This window comes from Molothrus aeneus, chromosome 1 (assembly GCF_037042795.1).
Source record: "Molothrus aeneus isolate 106 chromosome 1, BPBGC_Maene_1.0, whole genome shotgun sequence".
NCBI classification, from domain to species: domain Eukaryota; kingdom Metazoa; phylum Chordata; class Aves; order Passeriformes; family Icteridae; genus Molothrus; species Molothrus aeneus.
The window spans coordinates 141819465-141846509 of NC_089646.1; the positions used below are offsets into that span (position 1 = coordinate 141819465).

The window sequence follows — 27045 nt, forward strand, 5'->3', positions numbered from 1 at the left end:
AATAAAACTGGGAGAGGGAAGAAAACCCAGGATTAACATTTCTCATTGTATAGACAGTTACAGGGATCATAATTAATCAGATGCCATGGAGAAGATGGGAAGATACCTCAAGCAGCAGTGGTGGCTGGCTGGGGTGACAGCTCAGCCTAGGCTGGGAGAACATCAGATTGCTCAGGGACTTGCTCAGATGAACTTTTGAAATCTTGAAGGATGCAAATTTCACAACCTCTCTGGACAACCTGCTTCCATATGTCTGATAGGAATTTCTTTTGCTGCAACTTCTTTTGCTTGCAATTTGCAATTTGCTGTCTCTTGCCCACAGAAAAATCTGCTAACTTTCTTCTGCTGCTGCTACTTGCCAGCTATCTGATCTCCTTCCTATTCTTTTAAGTCCAGATATCCTTATGGTCTTTCTCTCTTATTCTTCTGTAACTATTATGTGATTAATTTTCTATTTAGCAGCTCAGCAAACATGTTTTCCATGAGTCCTATTGCCACAGCTGCCATTCACATTGATATGATACTTAATGCTGAATTAAGGCTTATTTGAAGAATCTGGGCTTGGTTCTGATTTTGTAGGCAAGGGCAATAGGCTACATCTATAGATACTGGCCTTGAACCCCTGACCTAAACTTATAAAGGCATGGGGACAAGTTTTACAGCATTGGAGTCACAGAGCAACTTCCCAAGAGTCACTGTTTGCATTGTGTACAGATAGAGAGATACAGCATGTAATTCAATAATGACTTTGGCCCAGTATACGTGGGTGTAAAGATGTGTGGGCTCCTGGCTTGGTTTCAGGCCAATCTCTAATTAAAGAGTGAAAGATTAAGATGAAAGCAATTGCACTCTTCTTTAGTCAGAATGACCTACTAGTGTTAATTAAAACAGTCTTCAGGCAAAAATAAATTTGGCTGCCAAAGTTATGTGCTGCACATTAAATAAGGACGTAGCTGGTTTAAAGAGTGCTGAGCTTCTAGAGGTTTCACAGAAACCACTCATACAGCTTTGGGCACTTTTGTTGGAATATTTTAAAACAAATCCTTTGCCTAAACCAGCTACTTCATGTGTATTTCAGACACCCACTGGCTTTTTCTTCAAACTACATCATTTGAGAATGGGTACCTTATCTTGGTGTGAGCATACAGTGTTCTGGAGGATAAAATATCACCCTATCATTGGACACCAAAGTATCTTCATCTATCTTTTCTATAGTCTCTGGTTACAGACCCATGGCAACAGCAACAAGAAGATACTTAGATCCTACATTGCTCTGTTCTTGCTGGGTCTGAACATTAAAATGCCTGTGATAAAGGCATTCAGGTATTCAGGATCTGCCCTTGATATTTTTAGGTAGCTAGAAATGTTCCCAAAGAAGGATCAGGCCTTTAAAATGCCACAACATCCTATTACACCTGTGTGAGACACCAATCATTGTTCTTAAAAGCCACACATCTTTCCCATCTCATTTATACTGCCCCATGTTATAACCAGATGGCCAGGTGCTGCTGCTGTGACATTGACCCAAGAGGGGAGAAACAGGCCCAGTGCTTCAGAAATACTGTTTTCAATGGGAATAGGATGGCAGCAGTCATCCCACCTCAGAGGGCCTGAAAGACCCTTCATCATGCAGAGTGGTGGTACACTTCAGAGGCAGAAGGGGCCAGACAAAGACAAACACTCATGAACCCATCTCCTTGAGCTAAATTCTTCACTCTCTTCTTCTTAGTCCTCAGGTTCTATTTTTTTTCATGTACATCTTCTCTAATATGATTATAAGATCTTAGGGTAATTCAGGGAGGAGGGGAACTCCAGCGGTCTCTAATTCAAGCTCTTGCTTAAAGCAGGGTGAGCCATGAGATCAGACCAGGAAATATCCCAGGATGAAGACGGTGCAGCTGTCCAGAGGCCAATGTCTTCCTCTTTGGGAACAGAATTTCCTGCCTGACATCTACCTCACAAAGGACCCTCCTCTTCCCCTGTGATGCTCCTGCACCATATCCCAGGATGTGGTGCTGGTGAGGACTGCAAGCCTTTCTCTCCTTCATGGGATAATTTAGGGGGTGACTGCTGAGAGGGCAACTCACAGATAGGGAAATCACTCTGGCCTTCCCTGTTGACAGCAGGATTTTAATCAGGGTCTGACTTAAATCATTAATTCACAGCCCTCCGGTTGTTTAAAGAGCTGTGATAATGAGCTGAGAAGAAATTACTATTCATTGTCTCTTGGCAGGACTGTAATGGCATGACATGACATTCATTGAAAGAGCAGAGATAATCTTCAGAATGAGAGAAAGAGAAAATCTACCCAGAAGAAACAATGACAGGAGATTCCTCCACATATGCAAACACAAAGAGGTCAATTTATATCTAGTTTTTTCAACATGTCTTTATTCCTCAAGGGTATTTGGCAAGACAGCCATAACATAAACTTCACGTCCAACATTACTTGGCAACATATTTCCCAGCAGGGAAGAAAATAAATTGGATTTTTTTCTTTGTGCTAATGCCACATTTTTGGATGGTTTTTTGGAAGCTAATCAAGAGATGGCTGCTCAGCATGCCTCTTCATTCTTGATGGGCTTTTAGTGCAAAATTGCCAGCAGCAACTTTCTGAAGTCCCCAGAGGTGTCAGAGTGGACAGCTTCAGCTAACGGCTTCTTGTACATCTGCTGGAACTTCTCCTTTATTGCTGGCAGGTCGCTCTGAGGAGACACCAAAAACCTCTTTAGAAGAGTGGTGAATGCTTTGAGTAACCTGCCCTGCCCCTGCCAGCACCCCTGGGGTCTGATTCAAGGCCCACCACACCAAGTGGGAGTAGGAGAGGAGAATGCAGGAGGTCTAAAACTCTTGGAGGACTTCGAGCTTAACATTTGAATTCAAGGTAAGTCCATGTCAGATGGTGGTGAGGGGATGCTAACTGTGAAGAAGGCCTGCATGGAAAGTTATGCCAAGGCTGGGACAATCTCTGCCCAATGGTGCTGTGCCAGCACAGCCTTAGTACTGGAGAAACTCACACAGGAATGATGTGAGCTCCTGAGGTCATCCCCTGGTGGCAAACAGGGAAAGAGGGATGTCCCAGGAGTATGGCTAAAAAAGAGTGTTGTTCCACCCAGAGAAGTAATTTTCTGGTTACTGCTGGGGGAGAAACAAACTCCTTATCTGGAGCTGTCCTGTAAAAAGGCACCTACAGCACAGGTCTGATCTTTATTGCAGTGGGTTTTAAATGTTATAACGACTGGACTGTGTCTTAATGGAGACAATGTGCTGGAGCCTAATTTTTCTCACTGTGGATCATTGAGAAATATGCTTTCCTCATGCCTGTGAGAGGCTCCTCCTCTGTGTTGATTGAAACAGCCCTGGGGTTACAACCTACACAGCTTACAAGGAATACTTAAAGATTGTGCTTAAATATCTCAAATGTCTCATGAGGTTTTGTGCTTCTTAAAATGACAGTTAACTCCTTTGGCTTTTTATTTCTCTTCCCTCCTCCCCATCTGTTTTTCCCAGCTGGAATCAGAGAAAATTGGCAACATATGTTTATAAGCAATTCTCAAATTGGAAACTGCTGCTTTATCATTAATTAACTAGGAATTATTTCTACACATCCTACTGGGGCCAGACCTCCCCATGGGCTGGTTTTAACCAGGTACAGTTGACTACACTTGAAATTGCCTACATGCTTCCTGGTTTAGTTCCTTTGAAAACAGAAATAGATGCAATATCAAAATTAGAGGTGCCTGGGTACAGAAGCAGAGTGTGACCACTGATGTCACTGGGCTGAAAAGGGTTTGCTGAGCACATGATCTACCAGGACTCACTCCATACCCTCTACATTTGTGTTCTCCTAGAGCTGATGTGAGCAGTTACAGGACACAGGGTACCCTACCTCAGCCCTGGTCACAAGGATGCGAATCAAGGTCTCTTCATCAGTCCCAGCTCCTTTCATCGACTTGTGCAAAAGTGTGGCAAAGTAACCTGGGCAGTCTTTGGCACAGCTGACTAAAGAAAACAGTAAGAGGCCTCATTATATTTGTACATTTACAGTTTGTGATACAACTTCAAGCAGAATTAAATAAGTAAGAAAAGGAAACTCTATGTGTTTATGCTTAGACACATGAGCTGGCAGGGCTTTTATTCTGAGACTGATCCCCTATCAGTATGCAAGGAGAAATCTTGGAGTATGAATGGGGATGTCCATTTTTCCACAAGAGATTACCAGCACTGAGTACTCAGCCATTCCACAGTGAAAATTACATAAATGAGAAACCCCATGCCCTCATGGGGTTCCTCTTGCCCACCCATTCTTGGGGTAGATGCCTGTTGTATTGCACTAAATAGTTTATTTAGCCATTTACAGCTGCTCACTCTGCAGATCACAGGAGGAAATCTGTGAGAGCCTAAATCCAGATGGGTAACAGCAATACAGTGGGACAGGACACGGGTTTAAATACTGGTCAACCCTAGTGCTAACTTGCTGTCTAGGACCCTGTACATTTTTGTGGTGGCTGGCTAGTGCACTTCTCATGGTGCCCAAGCATCTGCTGGAAGTTATCACCAGCCATTGTCCCAGGGGCAGCTTGGAGGTGGCTACCCTGTGTTAGAGGGAAAAAAATTCAGCTTTTCCTGTGGAAAGGAGCTGTGTCTGGCAAGTTTTAGTTTTAAAACCAAGGAGTCCCAATCACTACTGGAAATTGTCTACTTTTTCCCTGGCAGATATGTTAGCTCAGTTTAGGGGTAGCTCAATGGCTGTTGCCAGGCTGTACACAGACCCCCAACAATCAATGTCAGGTGACAGCAAGAACTAGAAAAGAAAGGTCTTGAAACTCTTGCTTTTTACCTAGAGTCAGATAAGCCTTCTCCAGATCTCCAGAGGTTTCACTTTTAATGGATTCTTCTATGTCCTTCCCACACACCTATGAGAAGAAAAAGGAGCCATAAGAGCTTCTCTCTGTACATGTCTTCCCACTGCCAAAACAGCATCAGATTCAGGACCCAAATGGCAAAAGGTCATTCCAGATCCTTTAGAGCCTTTCCAAAGGAGTAATTCGAGGTAAATGAAGTTCTCCTCTGGCATAAGTTCTCACAGATCCACTGTGATCCACAAGAGAAGGTCTGTGCAGCCAGGTAAGGCCCAGTGGTTAAGGGATGGATAATCTCCATCAGGCAGTCCCAGGTATCTGACAGCCTCTAGGACAAAGAAGCTGCAGCTTCTTCTTGAGTGACCCCTGGTCAGCAGAAACTGTTCAAGCTTTCTCTAGACTCTCTATCAAAGGCTCTGGATGGCTCCCACATAAATAAGATAATTTTTGGAGCTTTACCAACTCTCTGAAGTTCTCTTACTTATTGTCTTTGGCTTCCCAGGCTAAGTTTACAAGCACCACGGTTGTCTCAGAGTTTTTGTATTATTCTGTAGGGAATTGGAGAAGCAGACTGTCTCTTCAAAACAGAGTTTACCCTGACTTTTGTGAACTTCAGGAACCTCAAAGACTTTTACTTTGCTCTACTTTGAGCGTCAGGATGTCCCTGCAAGTTTCAAGACTCTGACTTTTAGGTCAGAGCTGGGAGACTGTGTGTACAAGGCAGCAAGGGCACCACATCAGGCTTTAGGGCTTAAGCTCTGCAAAGCACCAACCTGGTTTAGATCTTACCCTATGTATCTCTCCAGCTGAAGAGAAGGGCATGTTCGCAAGATTTTGGCTCTAATCTTGGCCTACTTTGAGTGCAGCCAGGCAGGATGTGGTGGATTGGTTTGGGCAAACAGATCTGCTTGGCTTTAGGAATCAAAGGCCAAGGTAGTTTGGCTATTGAGCACTTAACTGAATCCCCAGGGTTTGGGCCACTCCAAGGGAGAGAGTATCAGTTTGTGACTGGGTTTGTTCTTCTGCCAGCAGCAGCCCCAAACTTGGATTAAGCTGCAAACGTTTTTGTAGCTATTGGTTCCTTATTATGTTGACATTGAAACATGGCTTTGACTTGAGCTCTTTCCATCTTCAGTGCCTGAGGCTACAGTTTTCTGATGAACTCAGAGTCTTCCCAGGGAAGTTCAGGACTGTGAGCCAGAGGCTGGAGGGAGACTCTTTCCTGAGATGTCACTGCTGAGCTTCCACCTTGCTGCTAGGAGAAGGAACTTGGATCTCCCATTGCTTTGACTTTCAGAGGTAATTTCCTAGCAAGATATCTCCATATCAGGTCAGGTTCAGGCCCAGGCATGAGTAAAATGTTCCTGCTGGGTGACACAGGGAAAAGTACTAAATAGTCAGGATCCTGCTGCCTCCTTTGCCTTATGCTTGGAGACAGGGGAAAGCACAGCAAAGCACCTGCACAGGCCATCTGTCCAGTGTGGGCAGAGAGGAAAAGGCTGGAGATAAACTTCTCCTCAGCCAATATGAGTGTGTTGAAGTGGTGGAACAGGAGGAGACACCATGACAGGCTCTGTTTAGGAGAAGGAGAAGAAAACACCAGAAAAGCAAATCCTTCCTTCAGGGCAGGAGTTTGTGAACCTGTCCTTTTGCTGCAGGAGGGGGGGTACACTGTCCTGCAGCTGTGGGAAGGAGCAGACATTGGTGACATTTATTTGGCTGAGTATTGTGTATGAAGGGGAATGGGATCTTCACTGGCAGAAGATAAAGCTTCTCCTGTAAATCACCTATTTCTGTATGCTCAGGACACAGTTGTATAAATATGTTTTCCAACATTCTTAAAGCATTCAAGAAGTTATAAAATGGCAGATAAAGGATTGTCCACTCTACATAGAATAATTTAGGTTGGAAAAGGCTCTTCAGATCATTACATGTCATTGTAGGGTCTGCACCTATATGTCAGGGCCCTATGCAACCCCCATTGCAGAAGATAAACTCACCTTTTCATAGGCTTGAAAAGTAGCTCTCAGCTGGCTATAGCTTCTCTTTGCTAGGACCACATTGAAAGCCAGCTCCTCTGTTCCCCAGCGGCCTTCTCCTGCCTTCAAAAGCACATGTTATTTTCTGGAAGCACTTGTTCACACACAGTAGAGACATGAAGTCAGCCACAACCCTGGATCCATCCAGCTCCAGCCCATGCTCCCCTTGCTCCTCTCTTTGTGTTGCCATTGCCCGTGTGCTTGGTTTGTTCAGTCCCCCTGAGGTAGCCCTTGCTGTGCAGCACGGGATAAAAAGGGATTTTTGCACAACTGCACTTACTTTGTACAGATCTGAGGCATCTTGCTCAGCAAGCTCTGCATTGACCTGCTGGGTCTCATCTCGGGTTGCCTGCAGAAAAGGAGATAACTGTAAAAAAACACCCAACCAAGCGCTGGTTTCCTTTCAGCTCACAGATATTTGTGTATCTCTGGCCCTGACAGATTTTTGGGTTGGGGTTTTGCTGCCATCTGCTGACACGAGCCCGGGGATGGGCACGGTGGGACCCCCCCGGTTTGCTGAACCCTTCGTGTAGGGTTTGTCCCCAGCTTTATGTGCTGTGTGCTGAGCCCTAACGAGATGGCAACGCTGCTGCCCCTGGAGCAGGAAGGTGCCCAGTACCTGCAGTGAAGTGCTGATGCTTTTCACAGGGCTGGATATGCCCTGGTGACTGTGAAATGTTTTCCTGACTGACCTATGTACTCTGAGCATTCACCAGCACTGCCATCCCTGCGAGAAATTATCGATGAAAAAAAAAAGCAATAAATGTATTTGCCACTCCTGAAAGTATACAGGAGGTTGGAAAGAGCTACACCAATGCTTCCCAGAATGAGAATCTAAACAGTGGTGTATTTAGTGATGTGACTGTTATGTCTTTAAAGCTTCTTTTATTTATTCAGTCTTTTCATTTCCCAGGGCTGTCAGATCAGACTGACCACCACATTGCATTTCTCAATGTGCTCCTATTTTTCTTAGTTATAATGTGTCTTTATGAAGGTGTTGATTTTTTGCTTTATTTCATGAAAAGTGTTTAAAATAAAATGTATTCTAATGGAAAATAAGCTCTTTTTTGATGAATGAAAAACTAACAGAACAGCAATCTCTTTCTTAGTTGTTCTGCATCTGAATTCTGGAATCCTTAGATGAGATGGAAATAAGATTTAGTGGTTTAGGGCAAAAATTCAGAATAATGGGGCCATGACCTCGAATGAGTATTCTAGCCTTTACCATGGTATAAATAACAGTAAAACAATCCTGTTATTTTCAAAGTATCAATATTGATAAAATTATCTGTGGTTTCATAAACAAAAATGGTACATATTAAAAAGCCATAGATATGAAAGGCTCTTATACTGAAGAATGCCTTTGTTTACTGTAATTACCTCATTAATATATTACATATCATAACTGCATTATTATAACTGCCAGACAATACTTTTTATGGTTACTCAGTGAAAAAAGGAAATATCTCTGTCAGGCAGCTGCATAAGAGGAAAGTCCCCAGCCTCACCTCTAGCACCATGACTAATATCTTCTGTAGGGAGCCACTGGTGTCACTTTTAACATCAGACTCCAGATCCCTGTCAAACACTGGGAAGAAACAAAATCTATGAGAGTTAAACCAGTGAGAAAGGATTTAAATGAAGGCGTTTGAAAGATAAAACTACTTACAACGCTTGTAGGCCTCCTTTATGTTTACGATTTCCTAGGAAAACAAAAAAATAAATAAAGTAAAAATCAAATAAATAAATAAATAAATAAATAAATAAATAAATAAATAAATAACGTGTTACTAATTAATAAGTAAATGAGCAAACAAAACACCAGCAAGTCAGCACCATGCCTGTAGTGTGTGATGTCACTGTCACATTTTCTGAAAAATCCCCTTACCCAGGACTCTTCTCCTGGGAAGCTGAGAAGTCTCACAGAAAAAGGAAAACAATATTATCTCATTTGCTTCTCCTGTGTTTTGCTGCTTTGGAATGTAGTTGGAGATTCTTTATCCAGAATGTGAATTGTTTTAACTTAATGACCAATCACAGTCAAGCTGTGTCAGTACTCTAGAAGGAGTCACAAGTTTTTCATTATTATCTTTTAGCCTTCTGTCTGTATCTTTTCTCTATTCTTTAGTATAGTTTTAATATAGTATTCTTTGATATAAAATCATAATATAGTAAATTAGCCTTCTAAGAACATAGAGTCAGATTCATCATTTCCTTCCTGCCCTAAGGGACCCAGAAAATACCAGAGTGTGAAGTGCAGCAACCACGGGGGAGGGAGAAGCTGTGAATTCCCAGTTCCCGTTGAGGACAGTGCTTTGAGAGGTGCCTGATTCATGCAGGTGTCCCTCTGGTTTTCCCTGCATTTAGGCAAGAGTTAACTATTTCTTTTTTTCACAAGGCTCATGTTCCTGTGCCTCTGAACCACCAGAGCAGTGCCAAGGCTGCCCTTTAACATGTATCCAGGGATTATTCTCACCGGTGCCGCCCCCGTGCCATCCAAGGCAGGTAGGAGTAGGATAAAGGAAGGAATGTGAATTTTATTGGTCTTAACTCCTTTTGGAGTTTCAGCTCTAGTATGGCAATCTTACTGCTGCAAACACTGGCAAGAGGCATTTCAGCCACAGGAGCTGGACTGATCCCCGTTCCTCCTTGCAGGAATCCTGTTGGTGAGCTCCTTGCCCTGCTGCCCAAGGCAGGTCCCACAAGGTGGTGCCCTGACCTTGTTGCTCCGAGTGCAGAGGATCTCAATCAGCAGCGACTCGTCTGTCCCAGCTCCCTTCATCGCCCTCCGAAGCTCTCGGGCCTCGTACTCGCAGGGCAAGTCCAGCAAAGCCAGCACAGCCTTCTCAAAATTCCCACTCAGGTCTGCTTTCAGGTCCTCTTCCATCTCCTGTGGGGAGTCAGGAGGGTTAGTGCAAAAGCTGAGGTGAGATTAGAGGATTTCTTAATTTGTTTCAGGGAATCTAATGACTTAAAAGCTCCTTCTCTGCCAAAAAGGGACAAAACAATTTTTTAAAGGCCTTAAAATACAGACTTTTTTTTTTTTCAAAATAAAATCCCTAAAAATTTTGGCTTCAGATTGACTGAAATGATTGTCCCATCTTCAAATACCAGCCAATATCAGTCCAGTTATGACTCTTACTTGTGTAAATAAATGCAAAATAGTGTTTTGAAAAACTTTACAGGAGTTTACTCTCAAATAAAATACAGAAGCTTCCTCCTTTGAAAGAGCTGCCACACAGGGGATAAAACCAAAAACCTTTCTGTCAGTTTTGGTTAAAACTGACTTACTGGAAAAAGCAGCAGGTTTCTGCAAGGTGCTTTTGTGCCAAGCGAGAGCATTTTTACACACACATACCCACATCAACCTTAAATCAAAATTCAGTAAGACCCTGGAGGAGAGCTGGCTAGTGCATGCTGAGGATGCCAGCTGAGGGTGCATTGGAACTCCTGTCTGCAGTTAACATCTCCTGCACTATGGGAAGCTTGACAAGGTCAGAACACTGAATGAGAAATCCAGCTCTATTATTCTCAAGTTCCTGCTTGCACAACTGCACGTGAACACTCAACTGCTCAAGTCAGAGGCTGCCATCTGTGCTGGAGCACTTTCAGCACACACCCCACAAATGCTGCAAGTTCCTGGAGCAGCAGGAGGGAGATGGTACCACTTGTGCCTCCTTCCCAGGAGATTCAGGCTGCCCAGGAGAGCAGAAGGGTTGCTATGAGCTGATGCCACTGTGATGTTTCATGGCATTTGATAATTTCTAATGCCTATATGTATTAACTCTCATTATAGAACAACATCTATAGTATTTATGTAACCAAAATCTGTATCATGCTTGCTGTAAATTTTACATATGGAAGGCTTTCATTCATCTTCTGTGCTGACTCTCTTATTGACAATTATTAATGAGCAAGCAGACACTAAGAAAATACCAGTTTAATAAAAAAGTCTGCAGGATTCAGGTGTTTACTGAAACAATATTTTAGAAGCTTTATTTTTCATACACACAAAATCATTAAGGCAGTTTATGCCTCCTGCAGAAATCAAGTGCCCAATGAAACTTCTTAGTTTTGCAACATGTTCTACTTCATGACTGGAAGAAATCAATTAAACTTCTATTAAATTCTTCTATTAAACTCAATAAATATAAAGTTGTGTGAAATCAAATAGTTTGTATGAATTTGCATCTGGTCTAAGTGGGACTCTGACTTATAATTTCCCTTTTACATTAACTTATTTTTCTGAATGTGCTGAAGATGAACACAAGCTGAAATATTTTCTATTTCAGTTATGAATTATTTTCTAGCTCTCCCAGCTTTGATTAAAATGCTCTGATCTGGTTAAGGCTGACTTCAAGAAGATTCTGAGGCCTAAAATTAGAAGTATAATCAGTATTTGAGGAGATAAAATAAATTGCTGAATCAGAAAGTAACTGGTGTCCTCCTTAAATGCACTATGCCCTTGATATTTTCAAAAGCAGAGGCCTGTAGGCTGTATTTTCAGAGGCAGTGGTTTCAAACAGAAAGGCCACTTATTTCAAAATACCTTGCTATACAAATCCTTGTACTTCTGCTTTATTTGTTGTCTCTGCTCCGATGTTCGACTTGATAAGACTTCAATAATTTTTTTTTCATTGGTTCCTGAAAAAGAAGTTGTGCATAGGGATTTTATAATCAGGAATCTAATACAGAGGAAAGAAAATGTGGCCTCTAAAGAGAAAAAAAATCCTGTACATGTATCCCCAGTGGTTCCACCTTTAGGATTTGTAGCATTTAAGATTCTTTTGAGGATAATTTAAACTGTAGTCAGCTATGATGTTCAATAAAATAAAATTTCACCATCTCATGCAGTTAATAGCAAAGAAATTGAGTCTTCTGTTTGAGAAGGGCAGACACTGCTCCTACAATCAGGTTTATGCCAGTGCCCACAGGCTGATATGCATGTTTTTGGTGACAATGCTTGTTTGAGCAGTCCCAAGGGATCAGCCACAGATCCAGTTTGTTATGGCATGAATGCTGTGCTGGCACAACAGAGTGAGGGCAGTGGGGCAAGAGGCCAGGCAGGCAAGGATGTGTTTGAATCAGCTCATTAACCTGAAGCCTGGATGTACAGCCTGTAAAAAATTGGTTTTAATTTTGCTGAATGGAGTCAGGAAAAAGGACCTGAAACCAGCCTGAATGGTCTCGGTCTCTGCCAATGCTGTTTTGCTTGGCAAAAATCAGAGTGAAGTGGGAGTGTGGGATGCCCAAAGAGATGCAGCTGCTGTGCTGCCCATCACAGAGGGGAGCTGACATGCAGCCACCCTCCAGGGGAAAAGCCCTCACTCAGCTTTGAGCTCTGACTTATGCAATGGATTGAAAAAGCTTCCTAAAGGCAGTAACCTTGCTCTTGCACTTCTGCTGCCCTTGCCATATAAACAGAAGTTTGCACTAAACAGAGCTGCTGGAAGGCATTTGTTACAGCTAAAAAGAGACAGGACCACAGTGATGATACCTGGATGTACAAAGGACACAACAGGGCAGCTGTGGCACTAGCACAGGGCTCCTGGTGTTACCTGGATGTACAAAGGACACAACAGGGCAGCTGTGGCACTAGCACAGGGCTCCTGGTGTTACCTGGATGTACAAAGGACACAACAGGGCAGCTGTGGCACTAGCACAGGGATCCTGTGCACTTCCATCTGAGGACCAGCAGATGGACTCGGGCATTATTTCTTCATGATAAGAAATTGAGAATGTGAGCCAGGACAGACACATGACCCAGCTTGTGATGGAAACTGCCCAGATGCCCACAGGATGGCAGACCAAAGGCATCAAGACATTTGCCAGGTCTGCTGATGCCCACACATCCTGCCGGTGGTCACTGCCCCACACTCTCCTTGAGCTCTGCCATCTGATGCCTTTGTGTGGCCATCTCTGGGCTTTGTGCTGTGCCTCATCTCAGGCTTTTAGGAGCAGGAACCAACAAGGGTTTCTGAGTAGCAACCAGCACAAAGGATAAAGACACAAATTATACTGGTATTCAGCAACAGCTGATAGGTTTTCATGCCTCTATTACCACCAGGTACATGGAGGACAACTTTAGGGCATCTTGCCCAGTTCTTCCTGCTTAGATCCAAGGCAGAAGGCATGGTCCAATTTTAGAAGGAATTGTATTCCTATTTGATAACATTGGGTTAAACTCTCAGGAGAGTCCTCTGGCAATTGTCATGAGAGGGCTCAGTTGTAAGACAGGAACAGTTCCTAAAACTCAACACTTCACTAGCTGATTCTGCATGTCAGTGCTATACCAGGAAGAAATGCTTAAATACATATTAACTGTGCAAATAACTGGAGTGAATTAATAACTTATTGATCTTGTGTGCTGCCTGGATGTTCTTCCTTTACTGAACATTGTCACCTCCATGGACCTTAGGATCCTGTGAAACACTATGCATTCCTCATTCACATCAGTGCAGTCAGGCTTACTTCAAACTCCCTCACAGAAGATTGTGAGGGACAGTTATTTTCAGTTAAAAATCACTGGTGAAGGTTGAAATCACTGTAAATTCCTTTCAGCTGATGGAGCTGCAGTGGGCTCTGATGAAATATGGAGATGATGATGTTCTTTACTGGTCCCTGGAGGCCTGAGAAAGGATATCTAACCATGACCTTAATCTAACCTGACTAGCTGGACCCTGTGACTATCAAATTAATCTTGGCAGCTTGATGTTCCTGCCACAGGGAACAAATACCATGTTTACCCTAATGCTCTGAAGACATGCAATTATCAAGCTAGATCTTACCAGTCTTTGAGGAACAGGCTGGCTTCCCTTCCCATTTATCTTCATGGGTGTGAATGCTCTTTGAGTCAGTATTTGACAGAGAGCATAAAGATTACCTAAAACTGGTTGGAACAGTTGGTTTGCCTAAGTTCATGTATATGCTTTCTATAATATTGATCTGCCCTTGGCACAAAGTCCAAAAATCTACAAAAGTCTTTCTTACCTGCTCCTTTGCAGGCACTGTGAATTTTCTTGGCATCTTTCTCTGCATCAGAGCTGTGATGGTGGTGCTTGTGGGCTGACTGGGAAGAGACAGAGACACAGCAGAAACATGGGAAACACATGGGAAAAGCATGGGGCCAGGTCCTTGCTTGATCTTTGTTCACACCATCAAAACCTTGAAGTTCAGGCTGGGCTTTGCTGAAATACTGTATCTATCCCTAAGGTTCCTGGAATGGATCCACAAATTGCTGTCACCACATAAAAACCACAGTGGTCTATATAACTTTGTCACCATATAAATATAAATATATATATATATATATATATATATATATATATATATGTATGTACCCTACATAACATGTCACCATATGACACATATGACCTATAGAACTTTGTTCTGCCAGTTACGTCTTATTCAAAGAATTTAAGGATAATAACTTCATACTAGCATCTTTATGCCAGATCAAATATTATTGGTTTGTACCACTTTAACAGCAGGCCAATACAAACACCTTAGCAGAATCAGGACCTATCTCTGTAGTACATTTTTAAGTACTGTGAACACTCCCAACCATCTGGATAAAAACTGCTCCCGAAAACCTTTCTTGTATTGATACATTCATGCCAACAAGATAATTGGAGATACATACTGTGATAAAGCTGGGGTTTTTTGTTGTTGCTGAGAAAGTGATTTTTGTTTATTTTTTTTTATTTTGGAAAAATAATACATGTGGCTACCTCAAGCTAAATTTACAGGGACAGATAATAACTCAAAGTCCACAGCCATTGCAGCAGTTTACAGCCTGACATATCAATGTAAACAGAAAACCATGCCTGCTCCTTGTGATCTGAGTTAGCTGTTAATCTCCCAAGCTGTGAGTCACAGGGGCTGCAATGCTGGTACACCCTCAGCTCTGCTATTTCTCAGTAAAGAGTAGAATTATCTGAGACTATAATGACAACAACAATTTCAGCTCCTCTAACACGATTACTCAAATATTTTAAATGCCCAAACTGAAACAGTAGTAGAACAGAGGTTCTGGGCCCCTAAGTCAAGCAGCACAAGCCAGTATGCACACCACAGACTCAGGGTCTAGGTGGGCACTGGCAGTGCTTTGGCATTTCCATTTAAAGAGCAACATGTGGATCTGGCTGCTTGCTTTGCAGGGCTGCCAGCCACTGGCACACCACTGTTAATTAAGAGTTGTGATACTGCAGGGCATGGCAGTCTGCTTTTAAGCCCTTCTGAAAATGCCACCAGCCTGCTGAGGAGCAGAAGAGGTTAAATGGCTGATTAACCTCCTTGTCTCTGGGGATAGCACAGGGCAGAGGCCATTCCTGAAAGACATTTGGCACAACATCATTCTGCTTGTGGAATAAAGATAATTTAGGCACATGGCTGTGGGCCATGCTCTGCCACATGCCCATCAAGCCAGAGAACAACAAGTATTATTTACAAGTATAGATACAGTCTGGAAGTCTGTTTGTTAGTATGCTTCAAAAGTTTCAGGCTGTCATCTACTAGTTCTGGTGAAAGAGCTACCACTCTGGCTAAAGGGGTCCTCTATCAAAAGGCAAAGGGTCAGCTCTCAAGGAGGAAAGCTCAAATCCAGTCCCTACACTGCTTTACCAATGTGCCTTTGTGATTGACTGAAGCCATTTAGGTACCTGGCTTTTCCAATGCAGTTAGCAGCTAGGATAGGACCTACTGCTAATGGTAGCTGAAACACAAAGTTATTTTTACAACTATAACAACTAGTAAGGTACAATAACAATGTAATAATTTCATCCCTACAGCACAAGGTAACACTTTGATTGTCCCATCATTATGACAAATCTGGCTTTTAAAGATGTATCCTACTGTATGCTCACACAAATTTTCCTAAACCTTTCAAACAAGATGGAAATAGTTGCATATGCATAACTAATATTTTCTAGTGGAGATTTTATTTAATGGTCTTCAAATTTCCCAGGAGTTTGGGTCAAAATGGAAAGGGAAAACCACAAAGTTAGAAAGCAGATGCACTGATAACTATTCAAAATGAATTCCAGTCACAGTTTTCTATTCTGGCAGAGTGTAGGTGCTTCTTCAATGGCATCATGCACAAAGGAAATGACTGATGGGCTGAGAGAGCTGGGCTTGTTCAGCATGGAGAAGAGAAGGCTCCAGGGAAATACCCTTTGGCTCTGTAGTGTTAGTGTGCTTATGGTAGATCTTGCTGTCTGTGTTAGGCAGCCAGTACTGAAGTTGCTCTAGAGTTGTTTGCAAAGCAAACCAAAAGGACTAAAGAAGCAGCTGAAAATGCAGAAAAAAGGGGAAATTTCTGTAGCACAAAATACAGAGGAAAGTGCTAACATATCAAATGTAGATATTTTACTACTTTGTAGTTATCCAAGTGCTATTCTAATTTATAAACTCTCAGATTCCCTGCAACAATAGGAGTTGAGAACTATTGCTTCACATTCACTGCCTTGTGACCTGGGACAGAAGGTGCAGTGGTGAGAAGAAAAAGGCTTCATTTGGGATTGTCTCCCACTTCTCAGACATTGAGCCTGCACAGAAACACCTGCACAACCACACACAGGCAGGAGCTGGTTTGTCCTGTGCCTTGCCTTGCCTTGCCCACCAGAAGTGCTGGGCTGTGGGAATTGCCCTTCTTGTGCTGGTGCTGCCTCTGCAGCTCCCACTGCCCTAACCCACTGCAGGTGCAGCTGGTCATGGCCAGCTCATGGCAGGACTGGGAGAGAGTGGTTGGCTCTCTCGTGCCTTGATGGCTGGTCAGTTATCCTCAGCTTTAGTGAGCCCCTCACTCCTAGGTACAACTGGTACTGTAGGTGTTGTGTTTGTGTGGAGCACAGGTGCAGCAGGCAGGAAAATGGCACCACCAGAAACTGAAATAACATTGTAGGTTTATGATTATTCATAAAGACATAAACACAGAAACATTTCTTTTCAAGGCAAAAATCATGCAGGAAGGAAGGCCTGTTTCAATGTTCAGGACATGGTTTGTTTTAAAGCACCAGAGGAATTTATTGAGTCTGCTAAAGCCTCTGTCTTTAAAAAAGTCACTGCAAATCATTAAATGATGCACCTGGGGGACAGCATTCTGTTAGTACTGTGTGAAATACCAGCATCATCTTTATAGAGGGAAATCTGACACTGTGGTGACTGTCAAAGGTCAGCTGAGAAGCACTGGCTAAAATTCACTACTTGCTGAGTCCCATCCTTGACCTTCCCACTGACACAGCTTCCCAATGCAGGAGAGGGAGAGCTGTTTCAGAGCTGTACTCCTAACCCTGTGGATTTTCACAGGTGGATTTTCCTGTAAGGGATACATGGCAAAATCAATTGATGTTTAATACCATTTGTAACCTGTAGTAATTTTTCTTCTAAAAATATGGGCAGAACCACTTTAACACAGTTATTTTTTAGAGTTAGAACACTAGATTAGATTAGATTAGATTAGATTAGTCACTGATTTAGAAGTATTCTAGCAAATTTGGTGGGAGCATGATGTGGAGTCTGATATTTCAGGTGGACAGACTGCAAACAACTTTGAAGCTAGGGTGTAAGGGAACTTGCTTTCACAAACTGGTCCAGTTCCATCCACTCATTTATTTAATTTTCTTCTCATTCCTCTCCTATAGTTCTATATTAATTAATGTAACCAGGGTTCTGATGGTAAAAAAAATATTCTTTTCACTTCCAGCATAGCTGTATTTATGGCCTGTGTCAACTTGTTTTCTCTTATCCTGAATAGTTTTATGTCTCACTCAAGCATGTTTTAGACAATAACCTGTTTCCCTGCAGCTTTGGCTACAATTGCCACAGATTTATTTATATTAAACTGGACAGTTTATAAAAGATCTAAAACTAACTTGCTTTGTTCTAACTTGTTTTAAAGCACAACAAGTAGTTTTTGCTACTATAATTTACATCTGACTTTAGGGAGCTGTAAGATGAGTTTATAGTTGAAGATGATCTGCAATGCTTAGAGAGGCTTTGTAGATTTTTCTTTGATGTTTCAACATGTGGAGCCCTTATGGAGCACAAATAAACCGTTTAGCAAAGGTCAGCAAACCCAAAAGGACATGGTGGGGGAGGAGGAACAAGAGCTCTGATGGATTCAAGGCATCAGGAGAGGCACTGGTAGGTTGCTGCAATACATTGCAGACACTCCTAAAATCTAGAGCTTTCCTCAGGTTACAGACAATTAAGCTTGCAGTAGGTACAAAGTGCTCATCTGTCAGTAGACAAGAACAGAAGTGCTGCCATGAACATGTCAGGTAGTTTCCTGTATTGCAAAAGAGAGCAAAAACAGCTCTCTGAAAACAGTTGATAATACAGCTTGAGCAATCACAGCTATTTTTCCATTTCCATGATCTCATGCAGATGCCACAAGGCTGCTCAGGAACAGGTTTAGGGAGGAGTTCTGTCAGAACAATGAAAGGAGCAGCTGCTCGGGGTGCTGGTCACCTGCTGCAGCTCTAAGAGATTGATGCTGATGAAGTTCATGGATAAATGCAGGCACAGACCCTTAAAGAAGATCACTGGGAAGAACCAGGAGGAGCATGGCTGCTGACCAGAGCAGATGAGATCAGCTCCAGTAGCTGTAGACAAAGCTCTAAAAAGAGCTGGATTGATGCAGTTATGCTGAGTGCCTGCCCCAGTCTTCATTTTTGCCAGGTACAATTTATGTGCTTTATTTAGTAGATGTCTAACTTCAAGCTTCTCTTTGGCTGCTATTTAAAAGAAATAAAAATTAAATCTAAAAGTGGCAGCAGACAGAAAGGGCAGATTGACCCAGCCATGGTCTTTAGAGCATTAACTCATACACTTGAGTGGGATCAGGAATAAAATTTAGGGCAGTATTTAGTTGTCTAAACATAGGTCTCTGGTGCTTTTGAGATGTCCCAGGGTAAGCTGCCTGCTGCCTGTCAGACATCAGTGGCCTCCTATGGGTCTGCACCCATCAACCTGGTGTGAATTTTCTCACATACCTGAGAGCGTCACCGGTGGGCACTGGGGGTGGGCTACACAAACATGCCAGAGTTTTTCCACCCATTTTTTTCTTCTTCAAATATATTTAATTATGTTCAAAAAATGCATTGGAGAAAAATGAGGTTTTAGAAAGAATGGCATAAACTAGTTCCATGTGCATCAACCTGAGCTTTCCTTTCTATCAAGCACGTGAGCACCCTCAACCTCTCTGCCTGATTTCCCAGAGACTTAGAGCTCCTGTTTGCCTGATTTTGGTTCAGCTGCTCACTGCAGCTGAAACAATTCCTGTGATGGGTACAAGCACAATGGCCCAACACTGTGTGGATTCTCTGGTGTCTTAGAAGGGTTGAGTTCATGCCTCAGTCTTTTGTTCAGGGGATTTCTAATACAGTTGCTCTGTTCTTAAGATTTACAAGACACATAACAGGCACTACTAATTTTGAGATTAGCACCTTGCTAGTAAATTAATCTAAGGTTGTCTGGTGAGTTCCAACGTTTTTAGCTAGGGTAACAGATATATCCATATTGCAGCATCTTGGATCCTCTTCCATCCTGTTTCTTTGGGAAGCCAAGTCCCAAACAAGCCATAATGTCCTAAAGGTGAGGACAGGAATACCAGAAAAACAAGTCAAAACAATTGGAAACCCAGCCTAGATTGGAAGCTACAGAAACTGTGGAGGTTTCTCAGTTCTCACCATGCACAAACACTGAGCCATCAGTTCAAAGAGCTCTGGGGAGTCTCCAGCTAATGAACCATCTCTCCAGCTCAGTGCTGTGAGAGCTGCTAGGACTGCTCTGGGCAGAGCTTCTTATTCTTCACAGACATTTAATTATTGCTCTAGGCAATGGTTAAGTGAGTTGACATCTCAAGGTGCCTTCCAGTTCTGTGATTCCTGTCTTTATCTTTTGTGTGGAGAAGGAAATTTATTTTCTCTATGTACAAGGAAATATTCCAAACCATGTAGTCACCCTGTTAGTGTAACAAACACCAGGGTGTGCATCTCATTGGTTAAACTGTATCTAATACACTTGGGTCACAGAAGACAGCTTTTGGCAAATCAGCACCTACATGATTAATTTTTTATAAACACACATATACTTAAGATTAATTATTTATCTTGGCAGAAGTCTTTAATGAGCTATAATGCAACTGGAATCCAGGTTTAACTAGACTAACAATAATGACTAGGGAAAAAAGAAAAGGATATGTGTTCTTAGATCTTGTGGTTAAACCCTTCTAGTGCATCACATGTTATCAGGATAACATCCTGTTATCAGAAGAAACTCTGAACTCCCACCCAGAGGAGTCTTTAAGACAACCCAAGCCTCATCACTCATCTCAAGCATTTCCATCCTTGGAGAAAAATAAAACACAAGAACAAACATAGAAGTAGGCTGCTGCATTTTGATCCTGATCTACTTCCACAGACTGAAAACATGATGCTACATTTGTACTTCTTCCATAGTCTGATTTACTAAAACAAACATTCCCAGTCACAAAAGGTTGACCTGCTGAGAAAGCTCAAGACCACCAATTAGAAAGGGCAAAAAAGCAGATAAAGCCCATTTCACTGTAGTGTGTGAGTACTCCCATGAGAAAAACTTCCAAATATTACAGCTCTTTAATATAATAGCTAAGCAAAAGAAACAAAGAGCAATTACTGGTAGGCAAGGTCAAGTCTCATCTAACTGGGAAAGGTCACTCAGATATCTCATCATTAGCAGATGATGTGTTCACTATCTCCTATCATCCTTCCACCAAAGTAAGGAATTCTTCTGCAAGCTCTTCTTCAGTAAAGTTCAAGTTCTGGGGCTCAATCATTCAGATAGAAACTTCTCTGAAATGTAAAGGCTAAAACAGGCACTAACATCTAAAGGCAAACAGCTATGGTGTGTTGGCAGCAGGGCTGTATCAGCAAGCACTGGGGTTTGTGCTGTGGTAATAAAGAGGTGGGGTTGACAAACACATTTTTGACAAATGAATTGGCAAAGTTCAACCTTAAGAAGTGTCCTTTTGTCTGCAAGGTTCCTTCTTCACCTATTTTGTAAAACGTACCTCTCATTTTTGTTTGTTTAGCATTTTTTTCTCTGTCAACCACAATATGCAGCTGAAAAATTGCCAACTGTCTCCTTGCCTGCTCAGAGAATGGTATCAGTGTCTCCAAATGCCATCTGCTATCAGCCAGCCAGGCTGTCATTCTCCCAAATCCTTGTGGCTGTTCTGTGTCTAACAGCTGCATGACAGCCACACACACTGTCAGCTTGCTTCTTCCTGATGGTTTGGTGCTATCAGGATCAAAACAATTTCTATATGAATTCTATACTGGATAATAAAATATGTGTAACTTTTATGAATTAGTCAACAGCCTTTGCCATGACTCTGTTACTCTTTCCAAACTGAGAGGTGCAAACCTTATTTTCTATATCTGGGACTAAACCTGCAGTGACAACAAGATCCTAATAGAAACAGTCACAGTTACTTTCTCCTATTACAAACAAGTGGCAATAGTGAAGATAATTTCCCTGACAGTTATTTAAACTGCAAAATTAAAACCCTCATTCTCCTACAAAATCCCTACTGTTTCTAGTAGCTGTTAATATATCATCTATGATTGCTTTTTTATCCAATTTATTCATGCTCATCACCATGACAGAGAAACCCACAATTAAGAGAAAAACGTAAGTTTGGGGTGGTTCTCTCATAGCTGAATTTGATATTGTCCAGTTTTAATGTTTTCAAAACTTTTTGTGGCTGATGGAACACGCTAACAGAGTACTTTTAAAATCTGTTAACTACCAGGGCAGCATGCAGTGGGAATGCCAAAGCTGCAAAACTGCAGCTTTTATTTTTAGAAGGCTCAATCCAGATGCTTAAATAGAGACACCTGTGAGATGTGTGAGAGCCCCAACACCTGCATGGGGCTGGCAGAGGGGGCATGGGGCTGACAAGGACCTGACTCACCTGGTGGGGCTGCTGAAGCCAAGGCAGGAAAGGATGCAGGAAATCTTCAGACACCATGCCTGTGGTTAGACATGAGTCATGCCTCACATCACTTCCCTTGATTACTTATCTTGCAAATAGAAGCCATACAAAATGCAAACAAATGGCTTCATTCACCACAGATAAATCAAGTTTTTCAAGTTGGCAATAATTCTTTGTTATGATGGGGGCAGACTCCTTTTATTTTATTGACCATATTTTACTGACTGGATAACAATATATTTTGCATCTTTTTTTAGCTGAGATACCAGATTTTTAACTCAAGTGTTCTTATGTCTTATTAAAAATTTGACACCTCATTTATGATGACTTATGATGAGCTAACCTTGATGGAACTGATGTAAATTCTTGTGTATAACAGCATGAAAGTGAACATGACTTAAGAACATCTACACAAGCCTGAAATCCATGGGCACAATCCTTGGGAACATCATGCTCACCCTTGCATGTATTTTAAAGCTCAGTTATTTAAAGGGAAAAGAACTTGAAGGATGTTGCACCCCAGCAGGGAAGCCCCAAGAGGACATGCTTCACCCTTTGGCCCCTTCATTGCTTCTAAAATACATCTCTGCAAGACACTATCTAAACACCATCTGTACATTCACAGACACACAGAAGTGCTGTTACTGTACAGACATGCATGTTTAGTGTCCAACAAACCAACTGTGCCTACAGAACTTGGAGGTCTGTGTGTCTAACACCTTTTTACCTCACAGGAAGGAGGTGGAGGAAGTTTCAAGATACTCCCAGATCAGCTGAGTCACCTAAAGCAGCAGTTCATATACCACAATCAATGGGCTGTCCATTGCTTCAGCCACTAGTCATAGTCAGCAATAAAGAAAGAGTCATTTTCTGGATAGCAACTGTTGAAAATTTTATATTATTTGAAAGTAGCAAATTTCTTGTTTGACATAAGTAGTTAGAGTTGTGGGGCTACAAATTGAACTTTATCTGAACCATATGGCTATGTTGTGTAAGTCAAAGATGGATTACAGAGAAATCCAGAGCTAATAATCTCATAATTAAGAACAGTAAAGATAGATTGTAGTGAAATGTGAACAACCAGAACATTAGTAATAGAATAGACATAGAATAGACAAAGTTAGCAGCTTAAATATTACTTAAAAATTAGTGGCTAGAGTGAACAGCCCATTGATGGTAGTAATGAACTGTGACAACCATACTCCAAAGTGGGATACAGAACTGACCAAAACCCCCCCAAACTGACCTCAGGGCATGTGAAGATGACCACATAGCAACCATCTGGCAACAAAACAGTGAACCAATATTGAGGGAGAAGACCCCTAATATTATCCTTGGTCTGGAGTGTTGCATGAGGAATGGGGAGTTTGGATTGAGAGGGTTTAGTTGCCAAGGGGTTTCTTTGTTCAGGGCCCCTCTTTTGAGGCACCTAAGCTTGAGCTACCAGATATCATAACTGATTTGTGCCAATACCCCACCTAATGGAGATGACAGTCTAGTGAAAAAAACTTCTTTAATAGTAACAACAGAACTTAGTAGGGTATATAAAAACTAGAGAGCTAAACTCTAAAACTCTAAACTCTAAAATTAGAGTCCAGATACTTTGGATTTTTTAAATGTTTTTGTAAAACATAACCGCTTGACCTATTTACATAATGTAAAACATAAATGTAGCAACTCTGATATTTCAGACGGGTTCTATTTTTTTTTGCCACAAATGCATAGTAATTTTTTCATGGGTAGCCACTTGTTAACATCTACTACAGGATGTTACTACTACAGGATGATCTACTACAGCCACTTGTTAACATCTACTACAGCAGCACTCACAGGACAGTCTCAGATGTAAAAGGAACAGCAAATATCCTGGATGATAAGAGACCATGGAAATGAAAAGAATCTGCCACAGATCTTCCCCAGTGGTCAGTGGGGGGTAGCTAAACAAGAAGTTATTTCTGTCTTCTGCTGACTGTGGGCTAATGGCCAGGGGCTGAACAAGAATCGCCTGTCCCTGAGCACTGCTCTGCCAGGGGAAGCAACAAAGAGCAATTGTGGAGCTTTGTGATGAGATAATAAAATCATGCTATGGTAATACTTGTACTAGGGAAACATTTCTACAAGGACAGTAATGTTTATAGGCAACAGAGAAGTCCTTGTGAGTTTTGTGAGCTTATGCCCCAGAGGGCTCCTGGGGCAGATATGTTCTCCAGGTAATACTTACTTTTTTTGACCTTCAAGTTGCCAAACCATATGGCCCACAACAACCTGCCATCCCCTGACACTATAGAGTCCTCCCTGGAAGAAGGTTTCATCTGCTTTGCAATGACAAGATGAAAGCCAAGGGTGTTGCAGAGAATCTCAACAAATTTGAATTAAAACCAAAGAAATCACCCAACCCCAAGGTTAATTAAACTCACAAACACCATGGAATTGTGCATATGCAGTCTTCATGGATTTTTGAGAGACAGAAGATTTAAAAAAATTTACACAATTTAACATAAGTAAAAATCAATCAAACTTCTCAAATCATAGAATGAAAAGCATTGTTGCTATTCCCAAATTGTCCCCAAAGCATCTTCCTTATAGCAGAGCAGCTATCTAGATTTCCAGGTGGATTGACTCTATTTGTTAATATTAAGGACATCAGATGCACAGATAAGCTTGATATAAGACTGCAAACACAGAAAATAATTAAGAGACTTTAAATTGCAAAGGATGTGCAGCAAAAAAAATTGATTGGAGGAAAAAAGTTCTGGATCGAATTCAGAGAGCAAAAAGCAGATGAAAATATGCAGATTTGGAGCTGTAATGTTCATCAGGTGCAGCTCAGTTTCTGAGAGAAAGGTACACTTTGGGGTTAGTTGGAAAATTTTTCTGAAAGCATTTTTTTCAATAACATTTGATACTTTTGTTCAAAGTAACATGTTCAGGAAGACATGAATTTTGATGAAAGCTCCATTTTAAAATGAGACATTCTGACAGAGCTGAAAAGTTCAATTTTAACATCTACATAATGGAAGCTTTTCACTGAAGAATGGTTAGCTTTCAATGAGAACTCCATTTAAAAATGATAGTTTAAAAAAAGTTTTAAAACCTAAACTCATTTAGCCAAATAAAATACCTCATTTGACACAGATGATTCATTTTATATTTCTCCCAGCAGAAGCTATTAAATAAAAATTTAACTTCTGAAATTTCAAAGTGGATAAAATTCTGTTGTTGTATTATTCAACAGAATGAAAAAAAGCCATTTTTACCCAGCTTTCTAGCACCAGTATTGACCACAAAAGAGAAGCTGCCTCTGTGCATTGCAGAGCCTCCCAAAGCCACCATAAACCACAGCAACGGGTGCTGCAGCACCACAGTGCCCCTTCCATCCTCCACAAAAGAAGTTCTTACTGGCTCATCTGCTGACAAACTGGCAGCCCCTACGGCTGGTTTCCGTCTATCCTCTGCGAGTTTGTAAGTCTGGCTCTGGAGGTTTAGAAAACACAATGTATGAGACACTCATGAGCCTCTGGTTACAAAACATGACATTAGGAGAAACAGCAAACTGCAGCTGGAAAGCTCTGGCAAGAACTTCTATTTTATTTTCTGCTCTTCCAGAAGCAGTTCTCTGACACAGATGCAGCCATTTCTCCAAGGTTACTTGTAACTTTCTGGGAGCAACAAAGAGATGCAATTCCCAGATGAGTCTGGACTGAATGACAGGATTCTCTTCCAGCATGGGATCACCCCTGTTCCCACTGTAGCCTGCAGCACAACTGTGGTGTCCTGCACCCACATCCAAACCACCTAATCCAGCATGGAGCTCACACACCTGCTGAAGCTGCCTGAGCTGCAGTGCTGTGATCACCCCTGCCATGGATACACCCCCTCTGGACAGTTTAAACGTGAATGGAATATGTTTGCTCTGCACTGCATTCCATGTGCTGTCCACTGAAAGGCCCTCCAGGACCCTCAGGAGATGCCTGCTGACAGCCCTATGACATGTGTGTGTCCTGGGCAGCAGGAGCCTCCTTGGCTGTGTCTCCTGGGCACAGGTGGAACTGCAGGACACAGGCAGTGCTGCTGATCTGCTCACTCCTCTCCCCTTAGCAAACAGCTGGACTGCAAAAAGATGTGTGGAGATGGGACCATCATCCCACTCACAGGGAGACAAAAAGCTCCTTGGATCTGTAGCTGGAGCTTTATGCAAATGGGGTGGTGTATGGGTGGTATGGGGTGTCTCGCTCACTCTGCCAAAGAAAACGTCCTGGGGAGCTGGTCCAAAAGGATCAGAACCTTGACATGTCTCCAGGCCTTGCTGGATTTGGATTTAAAAAATAGTTACAGGATAATATAAACCTTACAGAAACTCACTTTAGCCTGTATCAGCAAGCAGGCTGCCTTCTATTGATACCTACTGCAAAACTGCATGAATTCTGCATTCAAGGAGAAAATGCATTGCTGAATAATTATTGCTTTTATCCACTAGTTTCAAAATTGGAGCTAAGACTCCCATCTTCCTCAGCACAAGCTACTTAACTTGCAGAGGAACTAATTATTCAGAGCTGTCACACAGAAGTTTTGGACAGTCAGGTCATTTTGATGGTAAATATCTTCATGCAGACAAATGTTACCAAAAATTGTCCCAGTCAAACCTCATACAGTAATTTGATGCCTGACACCTGGATTTTAATAGGGACCTTCTGTAAATACTACACTTTAAGACTACTCCTGTCCCTATTGTTCTGTGAGAAACACCCAAATTTTGAAAGTATTGGCCTTTGAGACAGGAAGTTTTTCATATTTCTTTAGGGAATTATTTTAGTGTTCAGAATGTTCCAACACAAATTTGCTAAACTAACTAAAATTAGTTTTTCCATGACATCCTGTGCATCATTTCTTTTTCTCAAATGAAAGTGCTGCCCTTTTTAAGACACAAGGAGCTTTAAAGCACTCAGGACTTGTGTGTGGCAGTAATAATTTCATTATTCATGTACTGTTATGAAGCAATGTTACCAGCTGCATACAAGTTTCCCCCACAAAGTAGATTTTGAGTTTAAATCTTCACTTGCAGCTGTATTAATGGCATATAAAGTGAAAATTGACAAAAATAAAACCAGGAAATCATTACATTCTTGACAATCCAAATTAAGTAACTACTTACATGTGAACTGCCCAT

General features: G+C 41.8%; 1 protein-coding gene across 1 annotated transcript; it reads right to left on the reverse strand.

Moving 5' to 3' along the window:
* Positions 1–2585: 2585 nt before the first annotated feature.
* Positions 2586–27045, reverse strand: ANXA13 (annexin A13). Its single transcript, XM_066548298.1, has 12 exons — positions 27031–27045; positions 25278–25352; positions 13892–13970; positions 11451–11545; positions 9621–9791; positions 8571–8604; positions 8410–8489; positions 7182–7250; positions 6863–6964; positions 4841–4916; positions 3890–4002; positions 2586–2705 (listed from the first exon to the last, which is right to left on the reverse strand). The coding sequence occupies exons 1-12, from the start codon at positions 27043–27045 to the stop codon at positions 2586–2588; spliced, it is 1029 nt and encodes a 342-aa protein (XP_066404395.1).